This window comes from Aquarana catesbeiana, linkage group LG01 (assembly GCF_042186555.1).
Source record: "Aquarana catesbeiana isolate 2022-GZ linkage group LG01, ASM4218655v1, whole genome shotgun sequence".
NCBI lineage: Eukaryota > Metazoa > Chordata > Amphibia > Anura > Ranidae > Aquarana > Aquarana catesbeiana.
The window spans coordinates 614,834,879-614,856,524 of record NC_133324.1 but is presented as its reverse complement, the minus strand read 5'-3'; the positions used below and the strand labels follow the sequence as shown (position 1 = coordinate 614,856,524).

Below are 21,646 nucleotides of genomic sequence, written 5' to 3'. Positions count from 1 at the left end.
AAGAGATCAAGAGATATTGTTCTTACTCTATCCATCACAGTCTTCAATGTGAACTGCTTTATTACATCAATAAAGTATGCCTAGGAATGTGTGCTCCCTAAAAGCACTTTGTATGTGTAAGCTATCCCACTGGAGGACAATAGAAAAAATAGAAAATAGATACAACACAAAAATAAAATCAAATGCTTAATTAGTCTAAGAACCTAGGCAGAAATAGTTGCATCGAAATAAGCAGTAACAATGTAGAAAGAAAAATGTGGTCTTCAGCAGAATGAACTGTTTACCTGTTTGGACCTAGAAAAGGAGAAACACTGCTGCACACCAAATCAGCCCAAAAGGTGAATCAAGAAAACTGTTTTAGCCTGACTTCACCAAGGCCATGCTCCTAATGCACTTTGCCCCACCCACGGGGCTTAATCATGATTATTGTCTGTGGTCAGGGCAAAATGCATCGGGAGCACGGCCTGGGTGGAGTCAGGCTGAAGCTGTCTGTCCGGAAACTAACACATGTAATGCTCATTCCGTGCAGATAATGCTCATGCACATGTACCAGCACACAGACGAGCGCCGACTAGCACACATGAGCACACGCATTGGCATGCACATCCATGGGCATTGGCACCAATCTGCCTATTTAAAGGAGACCCTGGTGTGTGCTAACCAATGGATGTTCTTCAGCTTTCCTGTGTGTATTTCTGTGTCCCTGCTTTTGCTGACTGATCTCCCTTTGCTAACACAGCTGATTCCTGACCTTGCTCTGTGAATTTTGGATGCCAACTTTGGCTTTCCTCTGACTATTCTCTGACTGATTCCCTGATACTGATCTTGGCCTGCTACTGGACCTTGTTCTGTCTGCTTCCCTGGTACTGACCTCGGTCTGTTCATGAACCTTGCTCTGCTTGCTTACCTGGTACTGGCTTCCTGACCATGCTGCTTCCCCACAGTGTATGACCCTGGTTTGCCTTGACTACGTCTCTGACCATGGCATTCACCTGCTACCAAGCTCTCTCACCACATTCAGGGGTGCTCAGACCAAAGCCAAAAGGGAAGCCCTCTTGTCAACTTGGCCTCCAGCCGAGGTACGTTGCACCTTCTTTTTGATTCACCTTCTGCGCCAGGTTAGTGTGTAGTGGTGTTTCTCCCTTTCCAGTATATGCCATGGGCTCCTTAGCCCGCTGTACTCTTGAGTAGAAGTCACCAGAGTTAAAATATGATTGTCTGGAGCTGCACCCTTTTAAAGGTTACTTTCTAATGGACCTGTTTGTTTATCAACGTATTTTATATCAAAACATGAGTATGTGTCAAACAATAAAAAACACAAAAAGAAAAAAAAAAACCACAAGTATATGGATGGAATGAGGCATGTTTTTTCAGTGTCCAAAGTAAGCCAGATTCAATTCATTTTACAATGGGTACTGCAGCTCTAAGAAATATACTTTCCTGTACACAGGAATTTAAAGGATATAATTTACATATAGGCCTGTTAATTAGACATTGTTTCTGATAACCATATCCACACATCACATTCTTAGTCATCTTTTAGATATTTGAAAAGATATATTAGAGCATCTAATGTACTTACAGAAACACACTCAAGTCACCCTATCTTCTAACACAAGATATGCTTTTTCAGTACTTTAACTGTAATGGCAATCTAGTTTCTAGTAAGCATAAAACTTTTTATTTACTTTATCCATTGGGTAACAGCAGCTGGTAGTGGAAGTGACTGAAAGACACAATTTCCAAAGTTAACGTGTTTGTAAAGTCACACCGTGACTTTACTGGTATCCCCTCTGGATTATGCAGATAGCAACAAAAGTGTGTGTGTTTTTTAAAAATGAAAAGGCTAAATACCTTTTCTCACACCGCAGCTGTGTGGTCACGTGATCCCCCTCTGAACTTCTTCCTCGATCTATGTATAGCAGCGGGAGGGGCTAAGATTCCCCTGTGACATCAGCCGGCCAGCAGAGGGAAGTCACGTGACAGCACAGCGGCGGTGTGGAAAAAGGCATTTAGCCTTTTAATTTACAAAAAAAAAACGACACTGTAGTTATTAAATGCACAATCCACAGGGGATACAAATATTTTTGCTGAATAGCAGAGGGAGGGGCGGGGAGGAGAGCTGCTCTCACGCTGACAGGCAGGGTGGGAGGGGGAGAGGGGAGAGATTCACAGCAGAGAGTAGTCTGGCAAAGGCATGTAAACTGACTATGGCATCAGGGCTCAGCAGCCATGATTACCGTGGTTGGCACAGATAGGGGGACACAAGAACAGGCAGGGTCAACCAGGTATATTACAACATCGAAAAGGACAAATTACCTATCACATGCACTGTGCTATAGATCATGCCTTAAAGGAACAGGATCTTTTTTTTCTTTAGGGTTACAACGACTTTAACTCTCTAAAGTGAAGTTCCACCCAAATGTGGAACTTCCACTCATTGTACTCTTTCCCCCATCTGGTGCCACATTTGGCACCTTTTGGGGGGAGGGGGGACAGGATACCTGTCTTTCACAGGTATCCTGTCCCCACTTCCGGCAGCCTCAGCCACAGGTATTTGCGTCACTGCTCGGGCTCCCTTCTCCTTCTTCCTCCTTCAATGGCCGCAGGGCCAGTAGGAGAGAGGAGCGGAGCTTCACGCATCAGCAGTAGGGTTCCCGGCGTGAAGCCGTAAGGCTACACTGCTGGGTTCCCTTACCTGCAAAGGAGGCGACAGCTGAGAACTCAGAACTCAGCAGCTGCAGCATGTGCAGCTGCTGGCTTTTCATTTTTGCAGCGGTGGGCAGACCTCCGCTTTAAGTCAAATTCTCATTTGAGCTCTTAGCAGGGGCGTAGGGAGGGGGTGGTTAGGGGGGCTGAACCCCGAAAAGCCCCGAGTCTACGGAATGCTGCATTCCATTGTTAGCCCGAGTGCGGTCGAAAGTAGCCGAGTCCCCGAGTGCCATAGCGGCCGAGTGCGGCCGAAAGTAGCCGAGTAAGTCCCCGAGTGCCATAGCAGCCGAGTGAGGCCGAAAGTAGCCGAGTGAGTCCCCGAGTGCCATAGCGGCCGAGTGCGGCCGAAAGTGGCCAAGTGCAGCCGAAAGCAGCCAAGTCCCCGAGTGCCATAGCGGCCGAGTGCAGCCGAAAGTGGCCGAGTGCCGCAGCTCCCGCCTTCTGGAGCGTGACGTGTGATGTGACGTCCATTTTAGCCTGCAGGCTCCAGAAGGCTGGAACGCTACATCCCGCTCGGGCAGGCGGCTCTCCTCTCCTCCTCGGCTCCTCTCTGACGGCGACAAGTGACTGACTGCCTGCTGTGACCGCACACCACGGCTGAGCTGAGGTAGGTCAGACACACAGTGTGTGTATGTAGGTCAGTGGTCAGTGTATGTAGGTCAGGCAGGTCAGCGGTCAGTGTATGTAGGTCAGTGTATGTAGGTCAGGTAGGTCAGTGTATGTAGGTCAGTGTATGTAGGTCAGTGGTCAGAGTATGTAGATCAGGCAGGTCAGTGGTCAGTGTATGTAGGTCAGTGGTCAGTGTATGTAGGTCAGGCAGGTCAGTGGTCAGTGTATGTAGGTCAGTGGTCAGTGTATGTAGGTCAGGCAGGTCAGTGGTCAGTGTATGTAGGTCAGTGGTCAGTGTATGTAGGTCAGGCAGGTCAGTGGTCAGTGTATGTAGGTCAGGCAGGTCAGTGTATGTAGGTCAGTGGTCAGTGCATGTAGGTCAGGCAGGTCAGTGGTCAGTGTATGTAGGTCAGGCAGGTCAGTGGTCAGTGTATGTAGGTCAGTGGACAGTGTATGTAGGTCAGTGTATGTAGATCAGTGGTCAGTGTATGTAGGTCAGTGTATGTAGGTCAGGCAGATCAGTGGTCAGTGTATGTAGATCAGGCAGGTCAGTGGTCAGTATATGTAGGTCAGGCAGGTCAGTGGTCAGTGTATGTAGGTCAGGCAGGTCAGTGTATGTAGGTCAGGCAGGTCAGTGGTCAGTGTATGTAGGTCAGGCAGGTCAGTGGTCAGTGTATGTAGGTCAGCGGTCAGTGTATGTAGGTCAGTGTATGTAGGTCAGCCAGGTCAGTGTATGTAGGTCAGGCAGGTTGGTGTAATGGTCAGTGTCAGGCAGGTGTGTTTACTGCTGGTCAGCATTGATGGGCACTGGTAAGTCACACAACCCCACCACCCAGCCCAAAAAAAAGCCGCGCCAGGAGTTTGTCCTGACTCTTCCTGCTGTGCCCCTGTTTTGTTTCTTGATTATGTGTTTGCCCCTTGCTCTGGTTTTATGTTTTGGCTCTGGTAACTAGTGGGATTAACCTGTGATTACACACCAGCTATTCTTCTGCCATGTGGATACAACCTTTACCCCGTCTAAACATAAATTTCCAGAAATAAGACCACCAAAATCTGCAACCTAGTCAAAGCCTTTCAGTGACCCCAAAGGGTCAATTTACTAAAAGCAAACAGGCTGTTCACGTTGCAAGGGACTTTTCCTAATTTAGCAAATCACTAAGCTAAGGCAATATTTCATTGCAAAATGAAAAACTTAATTGCAAAGTGAACAACCTATTTGCCTTTTGTAAATGAACCCCTATGTATTCTTTGCCATCAAAGCTTTTCTGCTTGGATCCAACCCAAGAGCATTGCAATCATCAGATGTTTGTTAACTATAGTGGCTGTTATTAATAATAAGATGTTTTACTACCCTAGTATGCCCCTGATTTATGGATACCCAAAGTAAAAATAAAATTATGTGCTTTTTTGTATGTAATTATGATACAAAAAGTATCCCTATGCAAAAATCTCAGTGGCCATTTGATGAATGCTAAAGAAAATAAAAATATATTCTTGGCAATCGCTTATTATTAAATGAACAAAGACAGATACAGTGCATTGGAAAGCAGAGTAAAATATTATCTGCATTACAGTGATTGAGTAAAGCTAAAACTTAACTTGAATGACCACTGATGATAACAAATGTATGGGATAATTTCTCTGTCTAATGAGTTGGAATTTAAAGCAGATCAATCCAATTTAGGGACACAGAAAGTTTAACATTTTTGGGTTTATACTGCTGCCTACAGGAGAAACTGACACTTTAAGGACCCTTTCTCGTGGACGGTTTGTTGTGGCAGATTCTTGCTACTGGAATGACCGGGTTATGCAATAATGTAGCCTGTGCATGTAGCCGCACAGGGAGCAATTAGCTGCAGTTTGGGACTGATGTCCGAGCCTGGACACAGTTGACTGCTGCAGAAATCTACTGGCCGCAACAAACCAGCTGTGTGAAAAGGGCCTTTTTGTAAAAATGAAAAGCGCAATACACTGGTTGCCCACGCAGGGGAATTCAATTTCGTACAGCAAAACATAACAGAAAATGCTGAACCACCTGGCTCTCTTCCCAGCAGCACCACTGCTTTTGCCTCTGGTCTCTCAGACCATCTCACCCAGCTTCTCCTGGTTCTCTGGGCCTTCCTGGCTTCCCCAGCCTGTAGTCACAGTCCCCAGGCACACAGGCCCACTCCTGGCCTCTCAGTAGGGGTTCTTCTGGCACCCCAGGCTCTCTCACTCCCGTGAGACTTACGGATTCACTTGGTCCCCTGGATTCACCTAGATGTCCCAGCTTTCTTAGTCCCCAAGATGTCTTAACCTCCTCAACTCTCTCAGTACGATGGACATAGTATCCCTCCAAATGGAGTGAAGTCTCTCGAGTCTCGGCCTCCTGGCAGGAATACACGCCTCTTTGCAAATGGGGCCTTCTCCCCTACTGGAAGCCCTGAGCTATGTCCAGCTCCTTTCTTATAATGGGTGTGCACACCTGCACATTCATACAACCTGCAGGTCTCCAGTAAGACCTGCACACAGCCCGGGTTCACACTACAATGGGCTGCGGATCGCACAGGAGCGCTGTGCGTCCCTGTTCCCCGTTTCAGGGACGAATCAGGGACGATTCTATGCCTGAAGCCGCCCCGGAGCCGCCCCGGAGATATGTGAACCAGCTCCATAGGGAGCCAGTCACATTCTCCTGCTATGCAAATTAGATGTGCGGAAATGCACATCTAATTCGCATAGGTGTGAACCCGGGCTGAAGGCTTTGTCCCACCCAAGAAACTCTGAAGTTAGACCTTGATTCGGGATTACAAAACCTAGAGAAAACTGGGTATTTGGTACAGTACAGACACTCTGGAGCACTGCACTGGAGTCCTGCACTCAGCATTAATGTGAATCTTGTGTGCCTTTTTCCTATACTCATACTGTGGCAGGGCCTAAAACTATCAAAATGTTAGATAATAATGTGGTAACTTAGGTGAAAGCATTGAATATTTCAAAGTCATATATTTGCTGTGTGTGTACAGTACATTATTAAATATTTGAGGAAATATGTTTTTCAGTAAACCCCAATTCCATAAAATGTACAAAAACAGCAATAGATACTGAGATATCATGGAAGTCATTGAAATATTTTTAGTTCATGGCAAATATTGGATTCGGCTCACATATTTTAATTTGCTAAATCAAAAGGCAAAACCAAAGTAAGAATCATAATTCGACTTTGGAAATAAGACAGACAGACTAGAAATCATCACTTAAAGGCTTATACAGATAAGGCAACGAGCAATTTTCAAAGAGTAGTAACCAATACCAGCAACTCTAGCTTATCTTACACCCATACAGTTAATTGGACATGTAATACAAAAAAATCTAGAGATGGTGATGATCACATTTTTAATAAACAAGTGGCATTGTGGATATTATTACTCCTTTCTGAGGTTTATTAAAGCTTAGCTAAAGGCACAGGAAAAATCCAGTGGGGAATGATAGCTACAGTGATATAATTTCTGCAGTGTATTCCTCATACTCACAGCTGCTGGTGCTCTCCTGCACTTTCTGACGCTATAGGTCATAGGTGGGCCCTCTGCTGCAACTGGTTGGGCAGCAAAGAGAAGGAGCCTCAGTTGATCAATTACACAGAGGAGGAATCCAGGAGCAGAGAATAAGGTACATATATGACCTTATTCTTCATACCCTAGGCCAAATGAGCAGTTAACCCTTGCATTGGAGAGGGGGAACCACTGCCAAGGGTAAATCATTTTTTGTCCCTGGAGTTCAGCCTTAAAGCACAACTAAAGGCTCCTGTTTCACAGTCTAAACTAAAAGTCCCAAATCCCAAATGCATACCCTACAACTTTCTGAGATGGGAATGAGGGACATCTATTAGCAAATGTATGCAGGCATAGGACACACCCCCTGACACACACCCCTTAAAAGAGAATTATACAAATGATTGATTAAAATTTTTTTTTATCACTACTATTCCTTTATATTGACTTTTGGAATTTACAGATGAACAATTTAGAAATTGGATGAAAGGTGTAGCATTGTAAAATACATTTGGATAGATAAATAGTGCATTTTATATACAATTATATAAATCAAACCAAAAATGAGGGATCACTGAGGAGGAAAGAGGGACAGAGGGATTTTGTTCAAAATGAGGGACAGTCCCTCAAAATCAGGGACAGTTGAGAGCTATGCAAATGTGATGCACAAACTTCATAAAGTAAACACAATCTTTCTTTAGCTTTCCTTGACTGAGCCAAATCCTCCTTCATTTGCATCTCACATGCTCCACCTCCCAGATGCTACAGCTCAAAGTGGGAGGGTTTTAGCAAAAGAGGTGGTGCTGTCCACCCAAAAAGTAGTGAGCGGAATAGGGTGTGGCCAGATGCAGGTTACAGGCTTGTGAATCAGCAGGGACAATGCTGATAACCACACATACAGTAGCCTACTCGAGATTGACAACTCTGAATTCAAGAGAGGTACAGTTCTATAAAACTGCCATCATTCTGTTAGTACCACTTAATATATCACTCTGATTTGGAAACTATGGTGCTCATTCGATAACCTACTGATGGCCCTGTGTATTATACTGTATATTGGTCTGCTTTTAATAAAGATGGTGAGTTCATGTTTCATTAGAAAAATGGTGGACCTGCACTTTTTTGTACTTAGCACTTTGACACTTTTGATGCTGCTATACAAGGCTTGTACATGTGCGATATAATGTGATACTGCAACAAACGGTATGAACTTGACCTATAAAACGTCTCTGTTTATAATGAATAGGAATATATGATAAATATCATTTTTGCTGCATACACATTAAATGGCCACTTATTAGTTATATCTATCTAGAACCCAAAAGCAGAGGCGGCTCTCTAATTAGGCAAATAAGGCGGTCGCATAAGGCCTCGTGCTCCCAGAGGCCTCGCAGCCACCTAATTTCCCTGATGTGTGTGTGTGGAAGAATGGGAGGGAATGTCCCTAGGCAGTGTCCCCAAGCTGGCAGGGTGAGCTGGCCGGGCTGGTAAAGCGTCACTGTCTTTAGTATACAGCGCTGCCTGCTGCAGACAAATTGTAGAGGAGGTGAAGGCGGAGCTGCCGACCCCTGCTGAACCCACCAGGAGGTAGGGGCAGATTGGGCCTTGGGGCAGGGAGGCCTTGTAAAAATGCCGCTTGCTCCGCACCGCTGCAGACAGCCGTGACACCCGCTGGCCGCCGTTGCACTGTGTTAAATCTGCACCAGAGCGGTGCGAGTATGCTATGAGTCCAACTGACGGATTCACTTCCTAGTCCCACCCAGCGTGATGTCATTCACAGGCCGGGAGGTGGGATGAAAGAGTAGAGGAGAGTGCTGTTGCAAAGACATGAGAAGAGCCAGTGAAGCCCCGTGCAGCAGTGCAAGTAAGTTTACAGAGGCTAAAAAGTTTACCTAAGGCACTGTTGTCACAGAGGCTTAGCTGTGTTAACTGCCTGAAGTGTTTAACTCTTTGGGGGGAGGGGTTAATTTACAATGGTATTTGTAATATGCAGCATGGAGGGGGTTAATGCATTACTATACATTAGTGACCAGTGGCAATTAATTAACCCCGTTGTGCTGCATTAGTGGCAACAGTATCAGTGTTAATTAACCCCTATATGGTGCAGCATGAAAGGGTTCATAAACACTGATACTGTTGCCACTAATGCAGCACAAAGGGGTTAATTAACTGCCACTGGTCACTAATGCATCAGTGGCCAGTGGTGTATTTGATACTACCCACTTCCATACACTCCACAACCCTCTCATGTACATACTACCACCATACACTCCGCACCCCTCTCATGTCATACTACCCCCCACGATACACTCTGCACCCCTCTCATGTACATACCACCCACCATACACTCCACACCCCTCTCATGTACATACTACCCCTCACCATACACTACGCACCCCTCTCATGTCATACTACCCACCGCCATACAATCCGCACCCCTCTCATCTCATACTACCCACCGCCATACACTCCACACCCCTCTCATATCATACTACCCACCGCCATACACTCCGCACCCCTCTCATATCATACTACCCCCCACCATACACTTCGCACCCCTCTCATGTACATACTACTCCCACCATACACTCTGCACCCCTCTCATGTCATACTAACCACCGCCATACACTCCGCACCCCTCTCATGTCATACTACCCACCTCCATACACTCCTCACCCCTCTCATGTATATACCACCCACCATACACTTCGCACCCCTCTCATGTACATACCACCCACCACCATACACTCCGCACCCTTCTCCTGTCATACTACCTACTGCCATACACTCCGCACCCCTCTCATATCCTACTACCACCCACCATACACTCTGCACCCCTCTCATGTACACACTACCCACCACCATACACTCCACACCCCCTCTCATGTACATACTACCACCCACTATACACTCTGCACCCCTCTCATGTACATACCACCCACCATACACTCCGCACCCCTCTCCTGTCATACTACCCACCACCATACACTCCACACCCCTCTCATGTACATACTACCAACCACCATACACTCCACACCCCTCTCATGTACATACTACCCCCCACGATACACTCTACACCCCCATCATGTACAAACCACCCACTATATACTCCGCGCCCCTCTCATGTACATACTACCCCCCACTATACACTACGCACCCCTCTCATGTCATACTACCCACCCCATACACTCCACACCCCTCTCATGTACATACTACCAACCACCATACACTCCACACCCCTCTCATGTACATACTACCCCCCACGATACACTCTACACCCCCATCATGTACAAACCACCCACTATACACTCCGCGCCCCTCTCATGTACATACTACCCCCCACCATACACTACGCACCCCTCTCATGTCATACTACCCACCCCATACACTCCGCACCCCTCTTATATCATACTACCCACCGCCATACACTCCGCACCCCTCACATCTCATACTACCCATCGCCATACACTCCGCACCCTTCTCATGTCATACTACCCCACACGATACACTCTGCACCCCTCTCATGTACATACCACCCACCATACACTCCGCACCCCTCTCATGTACATACTACCCCTCACCATACACTACGCACCCCTCTAATATCATACTACCCACTGCCATACACTCCGCACCCCTCTCATATCATACTACCCACCGCCATACACTCCGCACCCCTCTCATATCATACTACCCCCCACTATACACTACGCACCCCTCTCATGTATATACCACCCACCATACACTTCGCACCCCTCTCATGTACATACCACCCACCGCCATACACTCTGCACCCTTCTCCTGTCATACTACCTACTGCCATACACTCCGCACCCCTCTCATATCATACTACCACCCACCATACACTCTGCACCCCTCTCATGTACACACTACCCACCACCATACACTCCACACTCCTCTCATGTACATACTACCCCCCATGATACATTCTACACCCCCATCATGTACATACCACCCACTATACACTCTGCGCCCTTCTCATGTACATACTACCCCCCACCATACACCCTGCACCCCTCTCCTGTCATACTAACCCCCACCATACACTCCGCACTCCTCTCATATCATACTACCCCCCCACCATACACTCCGCACCCCTCTCATGTACATACTACCCCCACCATACCCTCCGCACCCCTCTCATGTCATACTACCAACCACCATACACTCTGCACCCCTTTCATATCATACTACCCCCCACCATACACTCTGCACCCCTCTCATATCATACTAACCCCCCACTCCGCACACCTCTCATATCATACTACCCCCCACCATACACTCCGCACCTCTCTCATGTACATACTACCCCCCACCATACACTACGCACCCCTCTCATGTCATACTACCCACCCCATACACTCCACACCCCTCTCATGTCATACTACCCACCGCCATACACTCCGCACCCCTCTTATATCATACTACTCACCGCCATACACTCCGCACCCCTCACATCTCATACTACCCATCGCCATACACTCCGCACCCCTCTGATGTCATACTACCCCCCACGATACACTCTGCACCCCTCTCATGTACATACCACCCACCATACACTCCGCACCCCTCTCATATCATACTACCCACCGCCATACACTCCGCACCCCTCTCATATCATACTACCCCCCACTATACACGCTGCACCCCTCTCATGTCATACTACTCACCTCCATACACTCCACACCCCTCTCATGTACATACCACCCACCATACACTCCGCACCCCTCTCATATCATACTACCCCCACCATACACTCTGCACTCCTCTCATATCATACTACCCCCCACCATACACTCTGCACCCCTCTCATATCATACTAACCCCCACCATACACTCCGCACTCCTCTCATATCATACTACCCCCCCACCATACACTCCGCACCCCTCTCATGTACATACTACCCCCACCATACCCTCCGCACCCCTCTCATGTCATACTACCAACCACCAAACACTCTGCACCCGTTTCATGTAATACTACCCCCCACAATACACTCTGCACTCCTCTCATATCATACTACCCACCGCCATACACTCCGCACCCCTCTCATATCATACTACCCACCGCCATACACTCCGCACCCCTCTTATATCATACTACCCCCCCACCACACACTCCACACCCCTCTCATGTACATACCACCCACCCTACACTTCGAACCCCTCTCATGTACATACTACCCACCATACACTCCACACCCCTCTCATATCATACTACCTACCACCATACACTCTGCACCCCTCTCGTGTCACACTACTCACCTCCATACACTCCACACCCCCCTCATGTAGATACCACCCACCATACACTCCGCACCCCTCTCATGTACATACTACCCCCCACCATACAATGAAATTTACCAGCCCCTTTTCCCGGCCTCCATCCTAAAGATCCCCCTCCCCCACAGCAGTCAGTGGGAGAGCAGAGGAGGGAAGTCAGCAGCGCTGTGGGGGGGGGCACATCATAATTTTTTATCGCTTGAACTATTTTTCCCATTGTGAGCGTGAGTGGGGCCTCATGTCTACATTTTGCCTAAGGCCTCACAAAGCCTAGAGCCGCCTCTGCCCAAAAGGGTTGCTGTGGTTTTTAAATTGTGTTAAAATGTTAACAAGAGACCTAATTCATATCTATAAAAACATTTTCTACAGCATTAAACAAGCACGACCTGCCTTTACCATTAACATAGGACATACTGCACATTACATATATTATCCTAGTTGTACAATCTGAATGACACACCAATAGAGATCCTTAAGACTAGGCTACATTTTCTTTTTCTTTTTCCAACCTGCAATTGTCTAATCTTAGGAAGAGTGGTCACTCTATTTAAGCATATGTGGACTTCCTATCAGCTTGATTTAGTTTGGTTATTCTGTTTATGTGTATTTGCCCACAGAACTAACATGCATTGGCTGTAAGATCTTGGGAGCACAGTGTATGAGGATCCAAGGTTAGAAGTTTCTGGGATACTACCAACTAAGCGCCATGGCTGGCACCAAACATTGATCTACGTTGTACATTAAGACATGCTTAGATGATGAATCCTCCCAATGGTCAAGCGACACTCATGATCAACATGATCAACCTTTCCAGCAGACTGTTTGCTAAAAATGCAGTCACTTTTCTACTTCTCAGCTACTGCTTTACACATCTAGGTGTGTAATATACTTGCTCCTACGCTTCAAACTGTGGTTACAAGCTGGCAGAAGGCGTTCCAGCATGTGGCGGGGAAACAGGTATTCAACCTATCCAACCACTGTAATACTTGCAGCAGCCGAGGATAGAAAGCACAGTAATCAGTCTCAGTGCCGGTACAAGGGGTGGGCAGAGAGGGTACTTGCCCTGAGCACAGTGTTAATTTGTTTGAAAAGGGGGTGCTGGGAGCATCAGATGATTCTCCTGCCTGGAAGACAGAAGTGGCTGTTATTCTCCTCCTGCTCTGTTCTAGCCGCTTCAACTATGGGTTAACTGCATTATCTCGCTCTCCTTCCCGGTGTTTGTTTAGGATAAGTTACTTTCACTTTGCTCCTCCGATCATTTCACCCCCTTCATCCCCCCTCCCTCTGTCTGTTCATTTCTCCCAGTACAATCCTGCAATTAGACTCCTTTCACACTGGGGCCCTTTGCAGGTGCTATAACGCTAAAAATAGCACCTGCAAAGCGACCTGAAAGAGCCGCTGCTGTCTCTCCATTGTGAAAGGGCTTTCACACTGGAGCGGTGTGCTGGCAGGACGCTAAAAAAAGTCCTGCTAGCAGCATCTTTGGAGCGGTGAAGGAGCGGTGTATACACCGCTCCTTCACCGCTCCTGCCCATTGAAATCAATGGGGCAGCGAGGCTATACCGCCGGCATAGCGCTGCTGCAGCAGCGCTTTGCGGTGGTTTTAACCCTTTCTTGGCCGCTAGCGGGGGGTAAAAGCCAAATAGCGTCGCCAAATTGACAGTAAAGTGCCGCTAAAAATATCGGCGATTTACGGCCAACTCACCCACCGCCCCAGTGTGAAGGAGCCTTAGACTCTCCTTACACCAATCTTCATGCCCATCTCCTCATTCACCTTATCTCTTCTGTTTTTCTTATGATCTCTGCTCTCCCCACAGCAAACCTCACTGCAGCCTCCCGATCGTAGCGCTGGACATGCTACAGGCACCCTTTCCATTACAGCTTATTTTTAAGCTTTTTCTATTCTGGAACTATCCTGTGACCATCATTCACCTTGCATATTCTCTGCAGCTATTTACTCTGCTCTTTATTAGCACTGCAGGGGTTCATTCACTCTACTGCAGTAACTGGCTGATTTTCACACTGGAAAAGCCAGTCACTGCAATGGCATATATAGAATACAATTGTTTATTTGTGCCCCATTTCCAGTGCAATGCAGCCCAGAGATGATAAAATGCAGACATGCTGAACAGGCCTTTACTATCCCACCGCCTTCATGTTTTCACTCTTTTCTTATACCCGATTCCACTTTTTTTTCTAATTCAAATGTTATTACCCAGGGGCCAGTTCACATTAGTAGCGGTGCAAATCTGCTGCAAATCCGCACCACATCTAATTCGCAAACCTGTTCATGCAAACTGATTACGCAGTAATATTACCCCCTCACCACCTGTCAAACACCATTGTAATGGAAATTTGTAAGTTCTGTATATAATTGTATTGTATTTTGTATGTATTGCACACTGCCCTCACTGTGCACACAGCACTAATAATGTTTTCAGTAAATGTTTACATTCTTTCGAGTCCTGATTAGAATAAGCCTGCCTATGTAACGCCCCTTGTTACCATAAATGTACAATTGTAATATTAATGTGATACCTACGTAATCATGTGCATAAAAACCTTCAATTGCGTCATAATAAAGCAGAACAGTAATTTGGAAAGATGCTGAGCGTATCTTTTGTGTCTGTTCCCTACTGCAGTAGTTATTATTAATTTGGAACCACTAATCAATATGAGGATAGGAGTTGCCTATCATCAATTCAACCGAGTCATGCATGGCGAGCCAGCCAGGAGGGGATTCCAGGTGACCCTGAGTATCCGAAACGAGGAGCTTGAGACGATCCGGGAATTTCTGATAATCAGCCGGCTGAGGTAAGCCTTTTGCTTACATTTGAGTTATCAGACTTCCTTGATCGGTAAGGCATTTTCGGGACAAAGGGTACCTATTTTACTCCCCTTAATCGAACTGTATTGATTGGTGGTTATATGTTATGTTGTCCCTGTCTATTGTCCATCGGAGTGTTATAAATAAGAAAGGGAAGAATAGTGCTGTTCACAGGTATATGTAGTACATCTGCTAGATAAAGTAGTTTAGAGGCAAGAGGGTATAGGCACAAGTAGAGAAGAGAGAAGACTGGCCAGTCATTATGGGCATTAAATTAAGTAAGGGAATGAAGGGTAAGAGACCCTCAAAAATGCCCAGCGCAAGAGAAGCGCTATATATGAACCGAAGGTGTGGTTCCGCCTATACTGAGCCCCTATATTAATGGTTAAAGTGGACAGAGATCCACAATAGGTAATTGGGTTACCAAGGTCCACAGGGACTAAGAATAATGCAGAGTAAACAGCTAGAGAAACAAGTTATCTATGTGAGCAGGATGGATCAAGGGTGACATTAACACTAGACAGAAAGGGACATTTTCATGTTAAGTTGTGGGATGAATTTGGGGTCAGGCACTACTAGTAAAAGTCAGAAACAGAGAAATGAGAGTTAAAACAGAATACTTTATATGTTGTCAGAGAGGGAAGATGGGATGAGCACTGTGGCTCCCCATCTGATCATAGAATCATAGAAGCTAGATATAAAAGTTATTTAAACAAAATAAGGAAAGCAAAATTTAGGCAGGGAAATATTAAAGAGTTAAAAGAAAGTGAGAGAATGATATGCATGTGTTGTTTACAAATGGGAAAAATGTAAGCGATTTTAGAGAGATATTGGTGTGTGTGCGAATGCTGGGACCTTTAGTTCTATTGCTTGTGTGTGTCATGTACGCAGATGTGACCCCCTCCTTTGTGCTCTCCTGAAAGAATGTGGTCAGTAATAAGCTGGAAGGACATCATGCCAATTTCTGTTTTTTAGACAAAACATTTATAACAAAATGTGCCGGGTTAACGAATCTAATGGTAAACAATGTGATCACAATTATTTTGAATCTGTTTTCCAAACACGGTAAAATGAAGGTTACATTTAACCGTGTATTACACAAATTGAATATCCTTTGATAGTGGAAACAGTGCATTTAAAAAAGGGAAATTAAGTAAAATTAAGTAATAATGAGTATTAATTTCTAATATGAGTTTAACAATTATATAGATATATTGAAACTGGTTTAGACAACCTTTGGTTGGAAATGAAATCCAGGTTAATGGGGAAATTTGTAATGAATGAGATTAGTTTAGATTAAGATAACAATTTTGTAATTTTACATTTATTCAATAAGCCCTTATTGAGAGAAAAAAAAGATTAAGATGAGGTTGTTATTTGGAATAAAGCTGCCATAATATTTAACAAAGCCAAGATGGATGGGATACATAAGAAGTTCTTCTACAAAAATGATATTGTAAGGTTTTTGATAATAACTTGATGTGCGGTCCATGATGTAAGAGTAATAATAAATAAAATTTAAATATAACAGACCCATCACATCAAGTCCACACACCCTGTTAGGATAGATGCCACCTGCAGCCAGTTGTGTTATAGTTTTTGATGCTTTCTGGTCCATCATACAGATTATTGGTCTTTTTGTTTTTATTTATTTTTATTTTTGAAATCCAAAGCAGAATGTGTGGATTGTGAAATGATGTGCCCCTTTTCCTTGTAAGTGCAGTGGTATAAGCAGAAGAATATTTTGGATTTATGGGCATCTCTCCATGACCGCAGGGTATTGTTATCATTTGTTATAATATTGCCAGGAAAAAGTTGTCTTTTGAAACATGAAACTGGAGTTCTTACACAAATAGCATGATAGAAAACAAGCCATTGTAATATATTTATGCAAGCTGGACCCAGTAATGAATGGTTCATCCCGATATATCAGAGCTGCAGCTTTTATGCAAAGGTGCTATTAGACAAAGTTAGATATTGTTTTGGTCAAACATTTAATTTTTAATGGTCCGACATTCTGTGCAGCAAATATACAGCTAACTAAATGTTTGTCTAATGAAAGGTTTAAAATATGAGTTTATTTATGTACAAATCTAACAATGAAAAATGTGGACATTTATTCAAAAGAAAGGAAAAACCACATGTGTTAAATTGATGGTGTAGGAATCAGCTGCTGTGAGCCCAGTGCGGGACACACTCCCTGAAGACCCAGAGATTACATTTTTTGTAGATTTGAGTATGCAGTTTATCACCCAGAAGGATACTCTGTATTCAAAGTCATTGGATCCTTTTTCCCCAGCTCAAGAAGCAGAGCTCCATGTTTTAGCAAAGCCTGTGAGCTATAAAAAGAGTGTATATTTATATAGATAGTCGAGATATAGAGAGCTTTTGGTTCCATTTGAAGGGCCAGAAGTTTGTTTTTACTTCGGCAGGTAAACCAATCAAGCATGCCAAGTTAATTTGATCGGCTGTTTTCAGCCTTCCAGGTTCTTGCTGAGGTAGCCATATTAACTTTCACACATGGAAGCAGACCAGGTGACTAAGGATGCTGCATTTACAGCCCCGGACACTTGATGGGTCTGTGCAACTCATAGATTCCACCCTAGTTCTGGCCCAGTATAGCTGGGATTAATAATTCAACTTTAAGGACCCCAGAACGAGAAGAACAAGTGGTCCACAGGGGGCAACTTCTTATGAAACAGGACTTTGGAAAAAGTGATCATTTATGTCTGCCAGCCACTCTTTTCCCTTCAGCTTGACACATGGACCGTGTCATCAGTCACAAGCAGTTATGGCTGCCTTAGTAAATGAGCGTGGGATAGAGCCAGGGTTCTCCACAGTTGTTTTTATAACATACCACTTCTTGTTTTACCTGTTACCAAAGGTGTTACCAAAAGCTGAACATCCCTCCCAGAGATTACATAAAAGATATATCCAGATGCCCAAGTCAGGATCTTACGAGTATGCATTTTGTCTGTATGGACATGTTTTTTGGATGTCCAGTGGCAAATGCTACTGCAAAGGCCACAGTAAAAAGTGTTATCAGAAGTAGTTTGTAAGTACAGAGTGCCAGAAAGTACAGAGAGTAACAGAGGAAATCATTTTTTATAGGAGAGTCCTTACTAGAAGTTTTGCGGTTTTATTTTTACACCCCCACTGTCTACAATGTAGCGGACAAAGTAGAGTAAGAAACTAGAAAACTTTTGCCTGAATGTTTTCTTATATTTTATGAAGCCCCTAAGGGGGATGTTGGACTCTCTCCCTATGGGATTTGGTTTGGGAGTGTGTTACTCACTTGCTAATATTTTGTCTCAGCAGCTGAAGTCCTCCATTCGGATCTCACGGAGAATGTTGCTGATCTTTTAAGTTTTTTTGACAAACTCATTTATGTGTTTTCTCCCCAATTCCAGATCCTAAAAGTTTGGAAGGATCTAAAACTAAAGCCAGGTGACTTTTGGATTGTTAAGAGACATTTATATATAAGGAAAAGTTTGGAGACTCAATACTGCATCTATTTCATGTACAGTTTTTGCAAAACTTGAAGGAAAAGTCACCTGGATCCACACCAGACACTGCAAAAATGACTAAATTAAAGAAATCTCTGTGTTTGATTTGTTTCCCTCTTGTGATCACAGTCTAGGGTACTTTTTGATTCAATTACTTTAATTGTAAGGGATATATATATTTGAAAAGTAGTTGAAGTCATATTTAGCCATGTTGAAGTCATATTTGTCTTTTGTATGTCTTCCATTATATGTAGAATTGTCTGTGTTTACATATGCTGATAAGTCAGCATGCCAACAATTAAGCTAGAAGGCCATTCTGGCCACAGGAGTGTACAGCCAGTACTCTGTAAATATGTCTTATCAATCATTTGTTTTTCACAATGAAAAGTCATTTTGTAATGAAAAAGTTGCTCAGCTATTATTTTCTCCACAATGGAGTTTTTTGCCTCTTTGGCCAGGACTACCTCCACCTAAGCGTGTGGAGGTTCCAGGTTAAAGGTGATAGCAGGTATGGTTAGTGATCAAAATATTGATCAAAAGAGGGGAGACTGTAATGGAAATTTGTAAGTTCTGTATATAATTGTATTGTATTTTGTATGTATTGCACACTGCCCTCACTGTGCACACAGCACTAATAATGTTTTCAGTAAATGTTTACATTCTTTCGAGTCCTGATTAGAATAAGCCTGCCTATGTAATGCCCCTTGTTACCATAAATGTACAATTGTAATATTAATGTGATACCTACGTAATCATGTGCATAAAAACCTTCAATTGCGTCATAATAAAGCAGAACAGTAATTTGGAAAGATGCTGAGCGTATCTTTTGTGTCTGTTCCCTACTGCAGTAGTTATTATTAATTTGGAACCACTAATCAATATGAGGATAGGAGTTGCCTATCATCAATTCAACCGAGTCACCATCAATGATGGACACACATGGTATCAAGCCCTTTTAGGCCCCTTCCTCCCTCAGTCCTGGTTCACACTGGTGTGATGCAAGAAACCCTAAAAATTCAGTGCCGATTCCCGCATCTCAGACTGATTTACATTGACATCTGCGAACCACTGGGGATGTCAATGTTAAGTTTCTGACACCCCCAGATTGGTTCGCAGATCGCAGTGCCTCCACTGCTGCATTTTTATTGGACAGCTGGGACCAATGGTACTTTACCATTGGTCCAAGACTCCAAGCAGTTCATTGAGCTCAGTGCCTCTGACAAGAAGTGAGAGGCACTGTGAGCTCATCCTCTAAGTCTGCTGCAAACAGTGTGTCAGCTTTTATTTAAAGTGGCCACTCTATGTAGCTTCTGACAGGCTGCGCAAGGAGCCCCATATCTCTGAAACCATAGGTCGTAGGAGCTCCACATTTTTACCAGTGGTGGGGTAGGACTTAGGCTACATACCCTCCAAATTGTCTCTGTGACCCCAGGTCACCAAGCTACGACCCTCGAAGCTTGAATTTTTTAAATGTATTTTTTAATGTTCATGGCACCTCACCTGCCTCCCCTGACTGCATGTCCCTGGTCTGTCACACTACTGACTTAGCCAAAGAAAACCTAGTAACTAACATTTTTAAAACAAGGCTGACAATGTCTGTATATAACTCACATGACAGATTCATTTTAAATGAAAACAGAAGTTAAAAGTTTTTAAAGAAGAACAAAAAAACAGTATGTCAACATGACATAAATGTCATGAATTTCATTATTTTCCCAATCGAACATTCTACAGAGCATGGATTACAAGTTCATTAAAAACCTATTAGTATGTGGGTGCACATAGTTTTCATTTTTTCTCTTCAGGTTTGTGAGTATATTGTTTTAATGAAGTCTAATGAATGGATTATTGATTCCCGTAATGAGTCTTGCTTGCACATTTGATCGTGATTTTGAGTCATGTAATTTACTCGCTCCATGCTTATTTTTTTCTCTGATAAATATTCCAGCATCAGGTTTATTATACTTCTTAGTTTTTAGGAAACTGCACAGAAAACAGGCAGGCTTTCCTTTCCAATGCCACACTACAAAAATTTACATACTTGTTGCAAAAATCTTTAGATAACATAATTAAAACTGAGTAATTTTGGGTCATGAAAATATGCAGAATGAGCCAAAAAAATCTTTCTCCATGCTGGAAAAATTACTTTATTCAATAGTGTAAAACCATAGGAAATGTTCTTATAAAGAGTCATGGAAAGAAGTGCTTACAGCTGCTAAACAACCATGCAACACAAATTAGTAGTTTCATATACACATATGACATCAATGAACACACATAAAAGTAATTCCACCTTCTGGGGAGGCAGCCACACTCCTTGCATCGGAAGCATGATTTGTTACATTCTTCCCTGTATACAAACTTTCTAAAGTTTATTCACATGTAAACAGAACACAGACAAGTGAAATAGTGAAATGACAAACTATGAGCAATTTGGAGAGAACAATGGAATAACAAATTCATACGGTACCTTGTGTTTACCTGTAAGGAACACACACCTGACAAAAGGCAATTTTCACATCCAGGGTAGGTTCACTGCAGTTATATAAGAAATGCCGGCTCATAAATACCTGCAAGAACAATAATAACAAATACATTACCAATAGCACTTTATTTATAACAAGATAATAACATTATAATTAAGAAGCAATATATTACTAGCTATGTAATTGAAATAGTATTATATTTCACTAAGGATACATTTTGTAACTTTTTAGTGCTATTTTAATCTTTTCATTTTCAGTTTGTTTAATGAGTTTACATTACACAATGATGACATAGCTCATTCGGTGTTTAGCGTGGGATTTAAGTAAACCTGTACTTTTCCTACATATGGCAAGGCAACATGTTCAACTTCATCCCCCTTCTCCAGCAGCACATACTCAACTAACCCTTCCTAAAGTCCTAATTTTTACATTACCCTGCCTATACCACAATAACCCTCCCTGTAGTGCTAACTTCCACTGTTACCCTCACTGTAAACCTAACCTCAGTACTAACCTTTTCTGTAATATTAACCTCTACACCGATCCTCCATGTAATCCTAACCTCTACACTGACACTCCATGAAACCCTAACCTTCAAACTAAACTTCCCTGTAACCCTAACCCTCCATGTAACCTCAACCCTCATGCTAACCCTTATTGTGACCCTATCCTTCA

General features: G+C 43.9%; 1 protein-coding gene across 10 annotated transcripts in view; it reads right to left on the bottom strand.

Annotated features, from left to right (window-relative positions):
- MAPK10 (mitogen-activated protein kinase 10) overlaps positions 1-21,646 on the bottom strand; it is a 335,312-nt gene that overhangs the window by 151,535 nt on the left and 162,131 nt on the right. For 6 of the 10 annotated variants that reach the window (XM_073600094.1, XM_073600122.1, XM_073600104.1 and 3 more), the window contains one exon: positions 20,984-21,055. In XM_073600094.1, coding sequence (XP_073456195.1) covers positions 20,984-21,055 — 72 coding nt within the window. Of the gene's footprint in view, positions 1-20,955; positions 21,056-21,646 lie in introns of all 10 variants that reach the window. The other 4 variants (XM_073600138.1, XM_073600132.1, XM_073600144.1 and 1 more) reach the window with 2 other exon arrangements.